General features: G+C 36.1%; 1 protein-coding gene across 6 annotated transcripts in view; it reads left to right on the top strand.

Moving 5' to 3' along the window:
• The window catches only part of GPATCH8 (G-patch domain containing 8), a 98,394-nt gene that overhangs the window by 71,321 nt on the left and 8,524 nt on the right, over positions 1-18,549 (top strand). For all 6 annotated transcript variants that reach the window (XM_060133238.1, XM_060133236.1, XM_060133241.1 and 3 more), the window contains 2 exons: positions 4,808-4,951; positions 17,814-17,944. In XM_060133238.1, coding sequence (XP_059989221.1) covers positions 4,808-4,951; positions 17,814-17,944 — 275 coding nt within the window. The remainder of the gene's footprint in view (positions 1-4,807; positions 4,952-17,813; positions 17,945-18,549) is intronic.

The following is an 18,549-nucleotide window of genomic DNA, read 5'->3' as shown; positions in this document are numbered from 1 at the left end:
CTTCTTTTCCTCTTTATTTCTGCATTCTTTTGTTGGTCTCAGCAAGAAATAATTGGACTGGGGATGTCTAGCATATTGATGAAGTCACGGAAATGGATTAAATCACCCAGGGAGAAAGGAAAAACACAGTATCAGAGATGAAGAATTCTCTCCATGAGCTTATCAGCAGACTAGACACAGCAGAAGATAGAATCAGTAAATTTGAAGACAAGTCAATATAAGTTATCCAAACTGAAGTTGAAAGAAAAAGTAAAAAAACAGAACAGACTATCCAAGATCAATGGGGTAATATCCAGACAGCTTAATACAATATTACTAAAGTCCCAACAGGAGAGAGAAATGGGATAGATTCCAAGAGATGATGGCTGAGAAGTTTTTTCTTTTCTTTTTTTAGTGGGACATAAAATTATGACATTTTAAGAGTAAATGAAATATATGGTAAAGTGGTCTCAGGCCCTTGGGAAGAAGAAAATTCAAACTTCTTTAGAACAAGTTAGGCTTCAAAAAACTCCTAGCTAGGGATTTCCCTGGTGGTCCAGTGGTTAGGACTCAGCGCTTTCACTTCCGTGGCCTGGGTTCACACCCTGGTTGGGGAACTAAGCCACGCAGCCAAAAAAAAAAAAAGAAAAGAAATCCTAGATAAAGCTCCCCAAAACAGAAGATCATAGTCATATCACAAATCCAACTGAGAAACTAGACACTATGGGCTAGAGTTAATGGAGAAAAAAGAAGAGTAGAGTCAGACCCCTTAAGACTTAAGATATTGGAGTTGTCAGCTCAGATTACAGTGTGTAAAACAAGCATATTTAATATGTTTAAGAATAAAAAGGGATTGAGATCATGAGTAAAGGGCAAGAGACCATATAAAAACTCAATGGGAGGATTTAATAGCATTTTGCACAGAGTTGAATATTAAATTGTAACACATCTGAAGAAGTATCAGGATGCAGGAAAAAATGGAGAGAGGGAGGGCAAGAAAGAAAGAGAGAGAAATGGAGTATACGTGAAGAGTTAGATGATAAAGAATGAGAAGCTCTAATGTGTCTAGACAGAGTTCCAGAACGAAAGAAAGAAAAAGAATAGGGCAGAGGCAGTGTTCAAAGAGGAGATCCCAGAATTTGATGAAAGACACAACTCACAAATTCAGGAAGCCTAATGAATCTCGAGCAAGATAAAAAAGAAGTCTACATGTAGACACGTCCTGGTAAAACTGTACAATACCATAAAAAATACACAATCTTTGAAGAACTGTTGTAGTAACATGGAAGTCAGAATACAGTGTCAATTCTGTTATAATCTAATGGAATGTTGAATGTGCTCAGAGCAAACAACCATCAACCTAGAATTGCACACCCAGCAAAAATATCTTTAAGAGTAGAGATTAGGGCTTCCCTGGTTGCGCAGTGGTTGAGAGTCCACCTGCCGATGCAGGGGACACGGGTTCGTGCCCTGGTCCGGGAAGATCCCACATGCCACAGAGCGGCTGGGCCCGTGAGCCATGGCCACTCAGCCTGCGCGTCCGGAGCCTGTGCTCTGCAACGGGAGAGGCCACAATGGTGAGAGGCCTGCATACCGCAAAAAAAAAAAAAGAGTAGAGATTAAAAATAGATAAATTTTTGGATAAAATTTGCCACCAGAAGACTCTTCTAAAAGAAATTTCAAAGAAAGTATTTAAGAAAGAAAGAATGTGATTCCCTTTGAAAGACTTGAGATGCAATAAAGAATCTCTTATAATCAATATTTAATTGGATTGTATGTGGTTTTTTTGTTTTCTGTTTTTGCGGTACGCGGGCCTCTCACTGTTGTGGCCTCTCCCATTGTGGAGCTTAATAGCCAGACAACATGAAATTGCCCAGGATGCTGAGAGAAAACTATTGAGAAGGATCGAATAGGGAAAAAAATCATAATGTGTTATATATTCACTTTTCAATTTTAACTAATTTATCCAAATGAGTTCAATACTGGCATTCCACAAAATACATCAGCCTTCTCTTGCATACTGATTAAATAGCTCATGTGAGAAATAGTGGAGAGATGTTAGATGATAGAGATGCTTTGAAAGTGTATCCAAAAGATACTAAACTGAATAAAAGAAAGGCAGATTGTAGAGCCTTTGAAATGAGATTTATCTTTAGGTCTGTTAACTAGAAGGAGCTACTTATCTACCCTGCTGTAGAAGGCTAGCAAGGAATCATTTATCATTCCTTTCCCCTTCTCATTCTTCTGTGCTGCTTTATAGCAAATGAATATGCTCAACTTGCTTTGAGATGTCTAGTTTTTAAGTGGAACTGCTGAGGCAAATTGGACCACTTCTTTGGATCAGTCCCACAGTTTTGAGCCAAAACCTCATTAAGACTAATAGATGACCAGCATATCTGTGTTGGCTTTTCAAAATTAGCAGTGCATCTTATTTGGAGAATAATCTTGTAGTGTTTAACCCCATAGCTGGCCACAGTCTCAAGTAATGCTTTTTGCTATAAAGTCTAAAAAGTTGAACGTTAATAGTTACTCCAGCTTCTTGTGGTTAGTAACTTGCCTGGCATATCGTTTTCTGTCCTTTAACTTTCAACTTTCTAAGTCCTCATGTTTTAGGGATATCTCTTATAATCAGCATGTAGTTGGATTTGTTTTTCTGACAGTATTTTATTTTAATACTTTACATTTCTTATGATTACTTATAAATCTGTTTCTTACATCTTTTTACTTTCTATTTTCCTGTTTTTTGTTGTCTGTCTTACCTTTATAAAATTGAAGTTATCTTAATCTTTCCCCCTTTGCTACTCCTATTTTTCTGATAACAACCCTTGGAATTCTAATACAAATTATGCTTAATTTAACAAAGTCTAAAGTTAACTCCATCTCAATCAGTAGAAGGACTCTAGAACACTTTAATTTCAAACACCCTTTCCTATTATCTATGGCTGTGTCTGCTAGCATTTTTTTTTAACTCTTTTCCATCCTGCAAGCTAGGTGGTGTTGTTACTGTTGTGATTATTAATCTGTATATTTATTAATTTCATTTCTTACCACTTACTTTTAGTATTTCAGACCTTTTGTCTGGCATCATTTTCCTTCCTTAAAACAGTGACTTTCAAGTCCTCAGTAAGAATATTTTTAGTATTACAACCACACAAACACAACTGAAACAAAAGTTTTAGAAGACAGTATTTACCTTTATTATGTGAAATATCCTCTGTATTTTTCTACTCTTTTTTTTTTTCCTTTTTTTCTGCCTGTTACAATCTACGAAATCAATGTCATGACCCACTAGTGGGTCACAATCTATGATTTCAGAAATACTGCTTTAGGAAGTTCCTTTTTAATGAATCTGTAGGTGGTAAATTCTCTTTTTATCTGGAAGTACCTTTATTTCATCATTTCTGAAAAATATTTTCATTTGGTATACAAATGAAAATGTTTTCTCTCACACACCAAAGCATACTATCTTCCATCTTTTGATGTTGCTTTTGAATCTTCTGTCAATCTGATTGTGGGTGATCCTTAATTTTTTTCTGGGTAGTAGTATGATTTCATTGTCTTTGCTCCCATAGTTATGGGACTCAGTGAGTGTTTCTAGGTGCTTATTTTTATTTAGCCTGTGTGGTATACCTGTGCTTCCTGTACCTCCGGAGTCATGTCTTTCATCAGTTCTGAAAAATTCTCAGCCATTATATCAATAGAAATATAATTCACTTACTATAAAACTCACCCTTTTAAAGTGTACAGTTCAGTGGTTTTTAGTATATTCCACAAGGTCATGCAACCATTGTTACAATCTAATAGCAGAACGTTTTCACCACCCTGCTACATTTTTTTGAGCTGTATCTTGACTGTCTTTTAACCCATCCCCTAGATAGTTGGTGAATTTTTTTGTTTATTTTTTACAATTAGGTTTTTCAGTTGTAAAAATCTCATTTGGTTCTTTCTGCAGTCTGCCTATTTTTTTGGTTTTGATTTTTTAGTGTTTTATGTTTGCTAATTTTTGTAATTCCATTTTATATTTTAAACATTTTATAGTTACTTTATATTCTGTAACAGACTATTCCAAAATCTGAGTTCTTGGGAACTAAATCTATTGCTTATTTTTTGTGACTCTTGCTTGTGATAGATTTATTTCCTTTTGTGTGTATAGTAATCTTTGATTGTAACTCATATTTTATTGATCCTAATCTAGGAAAAAATTCGGGACCAAAATTGAGGATGCTTTCTGAGAATATATTTTATTCCCACTGCCAAGACCCAGAGATCCTGGGATTTCCAGCCTACTTCCAGGTTCTTTTCCTTACTAGTGAGGCTTCTCAAGTTTAGTTCCCCCACCTTGCTTAAACCTCAAGCACGAGTGTCACCCACATGTCCTAAGGAGAGCACTTGCCCATCACAGCTCTGATTTCAGTTTCAGGTCATAGCTGATTTTTAAATTTTGTTTTTTCTTCTCTGATTGCCCTTCTTGGGGATTTACTTTTTTCTCTGTGGTTCCTGCAGTGCAGTGAAAATTGTGTTTTATATATCTGGTTAGTTGAGGGGTTTTTAGCCAGGGATAGGAGTAGGGAATGCCACAGTATCTAGTCCACCACACTGCCAAAAGAGAAAGTAAAATTAAACTCTGAACTTTCTTTGAAGACAACCGTTAGTATAACCACACGCTAATTACCGCACCATATTGCTACTTCTGCTCTGTCTGACTTTAACTGGTACCATTAAATGTTATGAAAAGCCCTTTTTCCCTCTTCAGGGAAGACTACTTTTTTATAACATTCACTTAAAACTCTACCAAGTCATTTTTTGTTTTATTTTGTGGTTCTTACAGGATTATGTTGATAAAGAGAAGGCAATTGCCAAAGCGTTGGAAGACCTCAGAGCCAACTTTTACTGTGAACTCTGTGATAAGCAATATCAGAAACATCAGGAATTTGACAACCATATCAACTCCTATGATCATGCACACAAGCAGGTGAGGAACAGTTAATTTCTAACAAAGAAAAAGATACTTTATTTGTTATAACTATTGCATTTTATGAGTGTACCCCAAAAAACTTGTTGACTATGGTTTCTTGTATCTGCCTGTCTTTATCTGAGGTCATCTGACTGATTTGACTTTTCTCCAGTGACAGAGTCCTGACATTGACCTCATCCTTCCAAGATTGTATGTAGAGTGAAGAATTGTGAGCTTCATAAATCGTGCATAAAATTTTTGGCTTTGAGTGGTTTCTAAATTTGTATTTTTCAACTAAGGATCACTGGGAGCTTTGTTTCCCTTTCTCCCCCTTTCTGAACTTGTTAAACTTTGAATAGTTATCTCAGACTGTGGTCATTTCCTCTTCTGTATCTAAGAATTCATGCTGTATTGGTTATTTCCTATCAGTAAGTCATTTTGTTACTTGGTATACCTTGGAGGATAGATAAATTTTGAGGAGGAAAATCAAGTTAGATGCTATTTTAACTTCAACAGAAAATTCTGATGCTGCATGTTGAAGAGCTTGCTGAAAAATGAATTACACCTTCTTTATGGTCTTTTTCTTTTCTTTTCTTTTCTATTCTATTCTTTTCTTTCTTTCTTTCACTGATTTAGAAAAGGAACTTATTCCTAACTAGTACTGGCATAAAGAAGGCGGCAATAATTCCCTTGGGGGATTTTAGAAGGAGGAAATGAATCTTTACATCTCTAGAACAATTCTAACTTATTAAAGAATTTTGAGCCATTTGATCTTAGGTGACTTTACCAGAACTTGCTAAGTCTTTGGGGATACAATGGTTGTAGTTGTTAAATTTGTAAGATTTATGAGCATTACTGGAATGCTCTCATAAGCTGGACCTGTCAAACCAACTTTTTTTTTTTTTTAACCTTTATTTCATCTTCCAACCAACCATAAGATTTTAGTGCACATAAAAGGTGAGCTTTGACTAAGTTTTCTTTTACTGGCACAGGAATAGTTTGTAAGCTGGTTGTGGTCTTATACTTTTTCCACATTTAACTACACCTAACCAGTTTAAGATTCTTCCACTGATAGAGTTATATTGAAGACAGCTTTTCAACTTTTTATACAACTTTGGACATTGTTTTAATATATTGTCAGCTCTACTTGATTTGAGGAAGAGAAATCTAGAGAGCATATATATGGACAAGATATATTAGCAATTACCTTACTACTTCAAAGAATCATCTGTCAAGAAAGACAAATGCAACAGTGAATATTGCTTATCCAGTAACTTTTCCAGCTTTTTGGTGTGTGTGTAGTTCAGATTTGGGGTTTTGTTTTTGTTTTGTTTGTTTGGAGGAATTAACAAAGATATTTAGCATCTAAATACATTATCTACCATTTTGGGCTCTTGAGAATTTCTTCGGTTAAGAATTGTGTATGATAAATTAAAAGAATTGATATATGTATAACTAAATCACTTTGCTGTACACCTGAAACTAACACATTATAAATCAACTATACTCCAATATAAAATAAATTTTTTTTAAAAAATGAAAAGATTCCAGAGGAAACTTTAGGCACCAAAAAAGAACAATTAGAAAGATTACATTTTTAGTTGAAAGAAGTTTCTTGACTTCCCTTTCAATTAGAAAAAAATGAACCAGGAAAAGTGTGATTCAAAGTTGAATCATGTATAGACTTGCTTTTTAAGGGGAAAAAATTCTATCAGAGCAAAACAGATTTACAAATTAAATCTGAGCAAAAATACGGAACTAATAAAATTCGCATTGACAACATTAATGTGATGGATGGTAATGTTTTAGTGATGTTGCTCTCAGTTTGAGAGTAGGAGAAATTATTACAACTGATTCATTTGAATTTGACATGTTTATTCTCCTGTGCACCTTGTGTTGCCTCTGTTCTCTCATCACTTTTCTCTTTTGCAGTGATTCTCCATCTGGGGAGATTTTGTCCCCCAGGGGACACTTGGCAATGTCTGGAGACATTTTTGATTATCACAACTAGGGAGATGGTGCTACTGGCACCTAGTGGGTAGAGACTAAGTGTGCCGCTAAACATCCTACAATTCACAGAAAAGCTCCTTGCAACAAAGAATTACCTGGCCCAAAATGTTGATCAGTAGTGCTGAGGTTGAGAAACTCTGTTCTCTTAAGACTACTGAAAAACTTTGAAATACATGTGATATTGTGGTATTGTTTGGCCTTTGTTTGGTACAAACCAGTCAATTTCATTTTAAGTCCCCAGTTATGTTGTAAACATTTCTGTGTTCTCATCTAAATGATCTCAAATATTTATTATTATTACTCCTTTTTAGATTATCATCAAAATGAAAATACAAAATTAAGGATTTCTTATATTGAACTACCTTATCCATTAATATAGAATATATCTGTGATCCCTGGTCTGGGAAAAAAGTCTTTAGCTGGTGTGATTAATGAATGCATGTAAGTTTATTTGTTCACCTTGATCAAAAGCCCATCTTATGTGGGCTGTTCTTAAACAAAGAACAGATGTGGTATAAGTTTGTTATTTTGTTTGTTTTTTGGTAGTGTTCTCTATTTGGTTAAAATGTAGGCTTTTCATCTTTCTTTATACTGTTCTCAATGCAAGTGGTAGAATCTTGAAACAGAATGCTATAAATATATAAACAAAAAAATGCACAGTACTGAATTTTTTATAGTTACTTTTCCCTGCCCTTAGAATTTCTAAGGAGACTTTAACTGACCTTGGTACAACACAGCTAAGTAATCCCTAAGAGGAGGAGGTAGGTCCTATTTTTCATTCCTCTTTGACGGACATGAACTTACCATACAAATGGACCTACCATTTTCCAAATTTATGCTCTAAAATCATAAAGACACCCTGTCTTGTCTTCCAGGAAGGCACACAGGATTATTATGAATCTGAGATAATAGGTAAGTACATTCAACCCTATATTGGTAATCCCTAGTTTGCATCTTTCATCAAATTTTCACCATTAAAATTTTCCAGAGAAATAATATGTTAGTGGTAAACTTACTAGTGTAGGCAGGATCCTGAACATGCCCTTATCTTTATTAAGCACAAGTAATCTCTCAAAAAGGAGCTATGTGGTCACCCTTATTTGTGGTGATTTTTTATCCCCCTGCCCTTTGGTGCTGTGTACATCTCACTATTCACTCGTTTTTCTCAAATTTTCTAAGATATTTTGTGAAGAGAGTCATTAATACACAGATATTAAGACCCAGCTTGATTTTCAGAGATGAAAAACCTAATTAGACATTTTGGCTCTTTTTAGCAGTTCAATCCTCTTTAAAAGTGATAATTTCATACATTTTGAAATCTTCAAGGGTAAGCCTTCCATTCCTCAAGGGATAACCCAATGTATGATTCATTTTTATATATGTTAGTTCTGATATGCCTGAGTGCTCAATAAACATTAGTATTCATCTTCTACCTTTGTTGGCTTAGTTATAAGTTAAAGTTGACTTTGAAACTAAACATTTTTCCGTCTCTACCTTCGTGCCTCTTTATTTTGCATATCTTTTTAAAGAACATATCTGCTAATGAATATAACAATGGAAACCGTTTCTTTAGTCTTGCAAGGTTTAAATTTCAAACTCCAAAGAATATTCTCTTTCCCAGAGGTAAATTTGTAGCAGCACAGTGGTCGGTGCCTTATTTTAATGCTGGTGTGTTTTGGTTTTGCTTTTGCTTTCTTGGTGCCTTATTACCCACTCAGGATTCTTCCAGTCTTACTCTCTTTTATTTGTGCCACTAAGGGGCTCTCCTCACTAGCCTCCAGTACATAAACTAGAGATCACAAATTGTCCCACAGATGTACAATTGACCCTTGAACCACACGGGGGTTAGTGGTGCCAACCCTTCCAGGCAGTCGAAAATCTGTGTATGATTTATAGTTGGCCCTCCATATCTGAGGTTCCTCCCTATCTGTGGTTCCATATCTGTGCATTCAGCCAACCCCAGATCATATAGTACTATAGTATTTACTGTTGGAAAAAATCCACATATCAGTGGATCTGCACAATTCACACTCATGTTATTCAAGGGTCAGCTGTATTTTGCCTGGTCTTTGTGGTGTCAGTTTTTTTCTCCTTTAATTTCAGTGGGTTCCCAACTTTTTAAAATGAGATATTATATCATTCAGGCTTTGGCTTATCTTGAAAAATTGAAACATCTGAGAACATTGGGCCTGCATATCAACATAACAGTTGGGTAAAGCTGATTAGTTGCCTTCTCTTTAGAAAGGCATGTTCTCATTCTCCAATTAGATATGGTTTCCACTTCATCTCTTCTCTTACATAAGCCTGTGAGACTCATTACATTACCTACCAAATCCCTCTAAACATTTGAATTTGTGACCCAGGCCTGTACCTTTCCTTCTTTTCCACACAGGCTCCCACAGGTTCTCATTGACACTAGGGAAGTAGCACATTGAAAAGATGCCTTCTTATTCCTCCTTAGTGTTGGGTACAATTTCCTTGCAATTTCAAAACCATCTGTGGTAGTGCAATCCAATATCAAAGTCTGGTACTGTAAAGCAGCTTTGAGAAATTCCTTTAACTTGTACAAAGAATCAGTATCTCCATCAGAGGAAAGAATGCTTTCAGCCTGCCTCTTCTTTTTGCTAAGGTAGCTTCAGTATGAAAACCCCTGTACTTCAGTACATTTTTTAAAAAAAGAAATACGAAGGTCTGTTTTATCTGTAAAAGTAGTGGTTTCCTGAGCTTTATAAATGACTGAACTAAAACAAATCAAGCCTATAGCAGCCATTAGTGATTTCTCTATTCTGAATTGCACAGAATAGAATCTATAACTACTACATGGTTTAGTTAACTTTGTCTAAACTTTGTCTAATACTTCTGAATTGAAGTATTTTCTGAGAAATTGTTTGGTGATAGAAGGAATGATCATTTTTGGACTTCACATAAACTTCATTCAAGTTTGGACTACTTTCCACTTGAAGGTTCACTATTGACTGGTCAGATTTTTTTGCCTCTCGATGCATTTGATTCTCTGTATGCTTGGCACATGTAACATCAGGACAGTAAGCACACCAAAGCCAATTGAACCTCTGGGAAGCCACTGCAGATCTGATGAAATGTAACTGTATTCCTTTTTCAGTGCAACTTTGATATTCAGTGCAGGTGTTGGGGGGGGCAGTGCAGAAGTAAAAACAAAATTAAAAAGGCAAAGTGAGAAAAGATAATTCTAGGGCTAAAAGAAAAGGACCTTTCTAAGAAGTGAAATCCCTAAGATCAGATACCAATGAAGATATTTCATAGGTGCTGTATATTTTGGGTGTTTATAGAATGTTTATACTTAGAAAACCATAAATTGATTATTGTAAAGATGTGAAACAGGTTAGGAAAATCATAAAGTATTTATGAATCCCAAAGCTTCATAAATGGTGACTTAAATAGCACAGTTCACTTCTGAAGAGATTATTCTTTGAGAAGCAAAAGCAAGTGTGAAGAGAGGAATGTATCTCAGAACTAAAGCATATTGTAGTTGTATTTTAATAACCTGTATTTAATAACCTGTATCAGAGAGAAACCTGTATTTAATAACCTGTATCAGAGAGGTGAAAATTTTAGGTTCAGTGATATTTTGTACACTGTGGGATACCATTTTCTTTGGGACTGTTTTGTCTAATAAGAGAATTGACATCATTTGGCCAGTCTTCCAACAACTGAGCATGATTCGAGCCTTTTCACTTGTTAAATCTTATATACCCACCACCTCTGCTTTTGTTGAGAATAGGTTCCTTACACCCTGCTGTCACAACCTAGTTAACCTTGGAAAACTCTGCATCTGTTTAGGGAAGCTGTCTGCTTTTGTGAGCCGAGGTAACTTTAAACAGACCCTTTGGGAGCTAAGGTTGGTGGTAAACCCTGTATTCTCATACTATGTATTTCTAACTCTGTTCTTTATCTTGACACACAATTCCAAAGTGAATAAAAATGATTCTACCTAATTTATGTTTTGTAGCTTTCAACTGGTTTTCTGCTTCTATACACATGCATTCATCACAGTGATGCACTGTGGCAGAGATTCTGGGATGAGCCTGTATGTTCTATTGTAGTCTGAAAAGTTAAAGCAACTTAAGGAATAATGATAAGTTTGTGAGCAACAGTACTGAAAAGAGAACTCTGAACTAGGATGCTGCTGTTCCATTTGCTTTGGACCTAAGCAACTCTTAACGAATTATGCTCCTTCCGATTTTACCTAGAGGGCAAATCTTTGCCTCCAGATATGATCTCTAGAGGATTATGTAGATATACTTAAAACTTGTTATCCACAAAACCACAGTGGTATACCATTTCACACCTACTCAGATGGCTAAAATGAAAAAGACACAGTAAGTGCCGGAGAAGATATGGAGAAATTGGAAATCTCCTACACTGCTAGTGGGGTTATAAAGTGGCACAGCCCCTCTGGAAAACAGTTTGACAGTTCCTCAAAATGTTAAATATAGAGCTACCACATGACCAACACATACTTAAGAGAAATGAAAATATGTCCACACAAAAACTTGTACAAGATTGTTCACAGCAGCACTATTCATCATAGCCAAAAAGTGGAAGCAACCAAAATATCCATCAACTGATGGATAGATATACAAAATGTGGTACAACTATACAATGGAATGCTATTCAGCAATAAAATAGAATGACTTACTGGTAAATACAACATGCACGAATCTTGAAAATATTATGCTAAGTGGAAGAAACCAATCACAAAAGACCCTTATGTTGTATGATTTTATTTATATGAAAAGTTTAGAATAAGCAAATCTATGGATAATATAGTTCAGGTTTCCAGGGACTGGGTAGAAAGGGGCAGTGAGGAATGAATGCTAATGGATGGGTTTTCCTTGGGGGATAATGGAAATATTCTAAAATTAGATAGTGCTGATGGTTGCACAACTCTGAGAATATGCTAAACCCACTAAATTTTACACTTTAAATGGGTGAATTTTATGATACATGAATTACATATCAATAAAATTATTTTTAACAACTTCATTATCAAACTTAAATTTTGGTAGTGATGATGGTGACTTCATATATTGAATACGTGTGTGTGTGTGTGTGTGTGTGTGAAAAATACCTTAAAGCAGTATACACCTGGTGCTATTAAAGAATATAACATACTTTTAAGGCTTTTTGCTGTATTTCTGAACATAAAAGCAAATATAACAGTGATTTTATGACAAATTAACTTGATATTAACCAAATGATATTAAGTCATTGTGTTTCAGAGTAATTGGGCACAAATGGTATTGCTATAAATGACTATTAGAACTACTGTTACCTAGCCAAAAGAATGTATACTTCTCTTTTTCCCTTCTGAGTTTTTTCAGTATCTGTAATCATCATTAGTGTTTAGTTTTCTCTGTTACCAAACATTTGGTGTTCTCTGTTACTGAATAAAACTCATTTTCATCACTTACTGATATGCATGTGCTAAAAGAAGAATTTACACCTCAGTGCCCAGTAACTTGGATTTCCTTAACCTTTCAACTATAATCTTTTTTCTGTGAGTAGTTTAACGCTGAGGCTTTCTGTGTTCTCTGCTGGTCTTTTCCCTCCCTCATCACATGGCGATGTTCTGGCTGGTCTCATCCAGAGGCATCAAACACTGAGACTTGAAGTGGGTAACCTGGCCAAGCAACTACAGCATGACTACTCCAGTTTTGGAGGGGAAAGGAGTTCCTCATTAATGTTATGTCATTGAAGAGAGGCAGGAAACAGTGGGAAGAAGAGGCCGTGGATTTGGGGTATGTGGGGTTGTTGACATAATGGAAAGGGAGTAGTTGAGTTCAGAAAGGGCTGGATCATGTTTAGGCAGAAAAACAGATTGAGTTGCAAGCAACCACTGCTTCTTTGATCACCATTTTCCATCTCTGTTCGTAACCAACAAATAACACGTAAAAGTATGTATGTGTTCCCTTTCCCAATAACTGATTTTAAAACTGAAACAAGTTTGATAAATGTTTATTGAACATCTCTTTTGTGCCATAGACAATGGTGTATGCATTGCAGGGTTAGTTATAAAGGAAAACTAAGAACAATCTCTGGGAGAGTGAGATTGCTATCTGGTGAGAAAAATCACAGATAATCTGACCCTGAAGAGACAGAATTAGGTTTCTCTTTAGAATTGAGTAAATATTAGAACATAGGCTTTTTAGTGGCAATAGAAAATACTCTCTGCCTATTTTCTGGTGCCTGAAATTCCCTTCACATGGAAACAATGTTTTTATTCTTTAAATTGCAATAATAGATTTAAAATACTTGAGAAAGATAATAGATTTATTCCTAGTAAAGTATACTCAATCAAATATAAGCTTCTAACATAAAATTTTGTTGTGATTCAAGAGAAGAGTAGCATCAAAAGATATAAAAAGTATTTTATTAGACTGAGATCCTTGTTATCTTTTGTTGATAGGGAAAACTGTCTCATTCATTCCCAGCTCAAACACAGTGCCACTTCTTGCTATTGACACTCCACATTATTGATAATGTGGACAAATATATCACCTACACTGAAAACCTGGTAAGATTTACCAGATTCTCATTTCTCTGGTTTAATTTGTTTGCAGATGGATAGTGGAGCAGGATTTTGGGTCTGGAGTAGATACTTTTCTGCCAACACAGTGCTGTTTAGCTGGTTTTAAGAACTAGAATGTCATTTACATTTGAAGTGGTCTTTAGCCCAACTGTGGATGGGTATTTCAAGAGCTGGGTTATTTGTTAAGTTCTTCCCTCTACTGGTCTTTTGGGAAATTTAATAGAAACCCCAGCTACCATGTGAGTGAAAATCAGTGAGAAATTATGTTCTCTGTCACAAATGTATACTTTTTTGGAAATATGCTATTTGTTTTTCAGGAAAACAAGATCTTCAAACCCTTTCATTATGAATGGGGTTTGGTCTCCTTTCCCTTGAATCAAATATTTTTCAGCTAAAGATGTGTTATGTGGCTTAAATTTATATTAATAAGTATTAATAAATAAGCAAATTTATTAGTAACTCTTCAGAAAGCATACTTTATAATTTTCAGATATAAGGACATAGTAGCTTTGGAGTCACCTTAAATGATTAATTAGATCCATTCAGATTAGACTGTGTGCTAGTTTGGAGTCTAACTTGAATTTGTGTGTACAGTATGGAATTTGCTCAGCCTTTGAAAGTAGTTTTTGGATTGATGACACATCTGTACTTTTTGGTCTCCTTACTTGAACTCTGTCTCTTCTCTGACAGTTATGTTGCTCCTCTATTCTTGCCTTGAAAAAGCTATCTGAAGTTGAGTTCCTCTTCAGAATTTAAGTGGAAAGTAAAAAGTACAGGTCACACACAGAGAGAATTTCATACGGGTATTCAGTGGCATATGAGCCAAGCTTGGTAGCCTTTTGGAATAAAATAGGCAACTGGAAAATCTGATTCTGTATTGGGGGCCTTGTACCTTTATGAAAATTACTTTTTAGATGGGAAATTGAGAAGTTTCTGGTCAGTATCCTTTTCGCCATTGGCCCAATTCTGTTCAGGAGTAAGGGGTTTAAATTTTTAGGCTTTTTGGTTCTCTAAGGAATGAGACTTCCGGGAATTCCCTCATGATCCAGTGGCTAGGACTTGTTTTCACTGCCGGTGCCTGGGTTCAGTCCCTGGTTGGGGAACTAAGATCCTGCATGCCATACAGCATGGCCAAAAAAAAAAAAAAAGAGAGAGAGCGACTTCCTTACTGTATGAGAGTAATAACTAGGAAAAACATTATTTAGCTTGAATATGTTCCTAGTAAATATTGATACATGAAAATATTTCATATCAAACTTTCCTACAGGTGGTAACGAGGATTTGTCAAAAATCAAGGATCCAGTGTTTAAGCCAAATTATTTCACCAGCCATTTACCAGATGAGTTCTGTAGCCTTGGCGCTGCTCCTTACGCTGCAGGGTTGATTATAAAGATAAGCCATAGTCCCTGCCCCAAATAAAGGGGAAGGGGCAGTATTGAACAATTTGGACATACTAAATGCTTTACTCGTATTTATTTTGACACTTAATCTCGTAAATCTATTGCTAGATAGCCCTGTTTTTCTAATGAGGGAATTGCAGCTCAGAGAGGTGAAACCGCTTGGCCAGTAATTAATGGATTTGAACCCGTGTCTTTCTCACTCTGAAATTTTACACAAACTGCCCTTCTGAAAGACAGGAATAAGTATAGTCAGGCTAAATATGATGATTGCTAGATCACTGCTATAACAAAGTGTTAATAAGACAGTTCACAAAGAAGAAAAATCCTATCTTTTATGAGGGATCAGTAGAGACTTTGTGAGGGGAATTTAGTTTGACCCTGAGAAGAAAGGAGAGACTTGGAGTTAGGAATCCATTTTTATCATCAGAACACCCTTATCTGAGAGAGACCCCAAATATACATTTTGGGTTTGGGAGAGTTGCCAAGCCCTGTCTTTAAGGTTTGGGTTAGAATTCTAGGGTTCCCAATTCTTTTTTTTTTTTTTGCGGTATGCGGGCCTCTCACTGTTGTGGCCTCTCCTGTTGCGGAGCACAGGCTCCGGACGCGCAGGCTCAGCGGCCATGGCTCACGGGCCCAGCCGCTCCGCGGCATGTGGGATCCTCCCGGACCGGGGCACAAACCCATGTCCCCTGCATCGGCAGGTGGACTATCAACCACTGCGCCACCAGGGAAGCCCCAATTCTATTTTTAAGACCCCAGTCTTAACTATAAAGTTTGTAAAGGTGATACAGGAGTGTTTGCTACACCCTATATAGGACCACGATTTGAACTTGTTTTATTGACATCATCCCATTTTCTTCCCTCCCTACCTTTAATTATATTGTGGGAATTTGAGATAGGATGTCTTCAGGCTGATGTGGAAATAGTTCTATCCCTTCAACTTCAAGTTTGTACCAGGTGGCTGCTGAATGATTGGAAATCATTGACTTAGCTTGGAGACTCCAGACTTTGATAAAATGCTCATACTTTTAGACAGTGTCCTGTAGTTTGGGGAATAACTCCTAAAAGTATAAGAGGGAAGGGAATGACTGGGCATGGGGAGATTTTCCAGGCTTATGAGGTGGCTAGAGAAAAACATATCATTCTGTTTAAATCTTGGCTAGAGAGCCTGTTAAGTGTTTGGGGCAGGAAAAAACTAGGTTTGTGGCCTAAAATAATCATACAATAGTCCTGATAGGCTCTTTCTCTCTGCCCCATTCTCCTTGGAAGGAGGAAATTGGAGTTCATATTTATTTAAAATAGTTGCTCCTCTATCTTGAAGTGATTTTTATAAAAATCTTAATTCTGAGCAGCCAGCCTCAGTAAAACAATTTTGCCATCTCTTGGTTACTTGAACGCCCCCAAAATAAAGGTAAATGAAAATAAGACTAACTGCTTTTAGACCACACTGGTCTTTCCTAAAGTTCTGTAACCATTTTTCCTAAAGGAATGGAGATGGTTCCATTTATCTAGAAGGGATTATTACTGTGTCAGTCTGTGTGTACGTACACATACATGTTTTGTATAGGTGCTTCCCTTCTCCCCAACCCTTTTAGAGTTGATGGCTTTATCCCTGATTGTTCAGTAATGCTTGCTTTATTTTTTTTTCTCTTCCATTCTTGTTTTATTTTTTACTTTTTTTTTTCTTTGTGATGTGACATTTTCAGCTGATGTATTGAAAGCAAATCCTTCTAATTTGGGAGCCCAGATCACAAGAGTGAGTTTTTCTACTAGTGTCTTTAGCTGTGTATCTTTTTTTGTGTGTGTCTTTCTACCCTTTTCCCCTCCCAATTCAAAAAGATTCAAAACACATTTCATAAATATTAGATAAGAAAATTCCTCTGTCTGTTGCACATCATGCCTTTCAAACAAAGCAATGTCCACTTTATGTTGGGTCAGATTCCTTTTCCCAATGCTATTGTAAAAGCATAGGTTAATATATGTGTTTTGGTTTGTTTGCTTTTATATTACCTAGTATGTTGAAAATAATTTTAGTTACGTCTTCATTGCAGATAGATATGTCTGGAGTCTGTCATCAGTGTGTCATAACGTTGTTGTTTTTGTTTTGTTTTAAGGAAAATTATATATAGTAGCCTCTGAGAATAAAAGACCCATTCTTTTATCAGGATTTTAAGTAATACTTTGACTTGTCTCTACTCTCCCATCTCATTCCCTGGATGTTCCTCTCAGGGCCGTGAAGGAATGAAAAGCCACACATATTACTCTCTAATTTCAGCAGACTGACCAGATGAAAGTGGTCAGACTGGTGAGCTCTGAACATGCAAGCATTGGAAGATGGTTTGTTTGATTAGTTAGCAAGAAAACGGTTCATGGTGAAAAGAATAGCACCTTTTTATGGTGAAATAAAAGTATGCTTTCTATTAGTCTGAATGATTCAGATAACCTCCCCATGTAAGCTGTACATTGCTTTTTAAGATCTTACACCTGGGTAATTTTCTATACTAGCTAACCCCTTTCTGTTCTCTTTGGCTTGTGTTATTACAATTTAACTCATGTTCTATTTGTCTAGTTTTGCATCCTGGAAGAGCAGGTGATTAAATAGTCCCTTTTCTTTTCTCCTAGTGTTCTTTTCTCCTAATGTTGCTTGTTGCTTCTGAAATTATTTAATTTTACCCAATAAAGCAAATGGTATGCTGTCCTAATTATGAATGCAGATACTCCAAGTGCTTTACCCAAAGTAATCAGCCATTGTGTTTTCAATTACCATGAGAGTATAACAATGTATTCTACACTAGCGCTATAACCATTGATTATGGGTAAATATTCTGAAAGCCTTGCTTTCAGGATTCCCAGGTTATTCTAAATCACCCACTCCCTGTTCCTTTCTTTTGTTACCCAGAGATTGAAAGATCTCAAGCAGAGAGAGTTTGCTCGAAATGTCTCTTCAAGATCCCGCAAAGATGAGAAGAAGCAAGAGAAAGCCCTACGGCGGCTCCACGAGTTGGCAGAGCAAAGAAAACAAGCTGAATGGTGAGGACATTTTCTCTCCGAGGATTCTACAAATAATTATAACCCTTAAGATTTAAGAATTATAATCCTTTTTTTAAAAATTGAGGTATAATTGACATATAATCCTTCAGTTTTTAATAGATCCTTCTTTCAAACTAAAAGCGTATCTATACTTGGAGTATAACATATTAAGAATATGCACTCCTGAGGCCGTATCCTATGATCTTTGTGACCTTAGTTATCCAAGCTCCTTGCCTCTGTTTCCTTATCTGTAAGATGAAATGATAACAATTTCTTATAGTTGTTGTGAGAAGTCATTAAGTTGTTATATCAAAGTGCTTATAAAAGAGTTCCTAGCACATAGAAGATACTCAGTAAATCAGTAAATTATGCAACAATTATTATTCCCATTCTCCAGCTTATTTTTTCTTTCTTTCTTTTTCTTTTTTTTTTTTTGACTGCCCTGCACAGCATGTGGGATGTCAGTTCCCTGACCAGGGATTGAACCCTGGGCCATGGCAGTGAAAGCGCCAAATCTTAACCACTAGACCAGGGAATTCCCCTCCAGTATTATTCTTATGTAGAAAAGCATATACATCACAGTATTCTACTGGGGCACAGATTCA

Source organism: Lagenorhynchus albirostris, chromosome 20 (assembly GCF_949774975.1).
Source record: "Lagenorhynchus albirostris chromosome 20, mLagAlb1.1, whole genome shotgun sequence".
Classification (NCBI taxonomy): domain Eukaryota; kingdom Metazoa; phylum Chordata; class Mammalia; order Artiodactyla; family Delphinidae; genus Lagenorhynchus; species Lagenorhynchus albirostris.
This window is presented reverse-complemented; position numbering and strand designations above follow the sequence as displayed.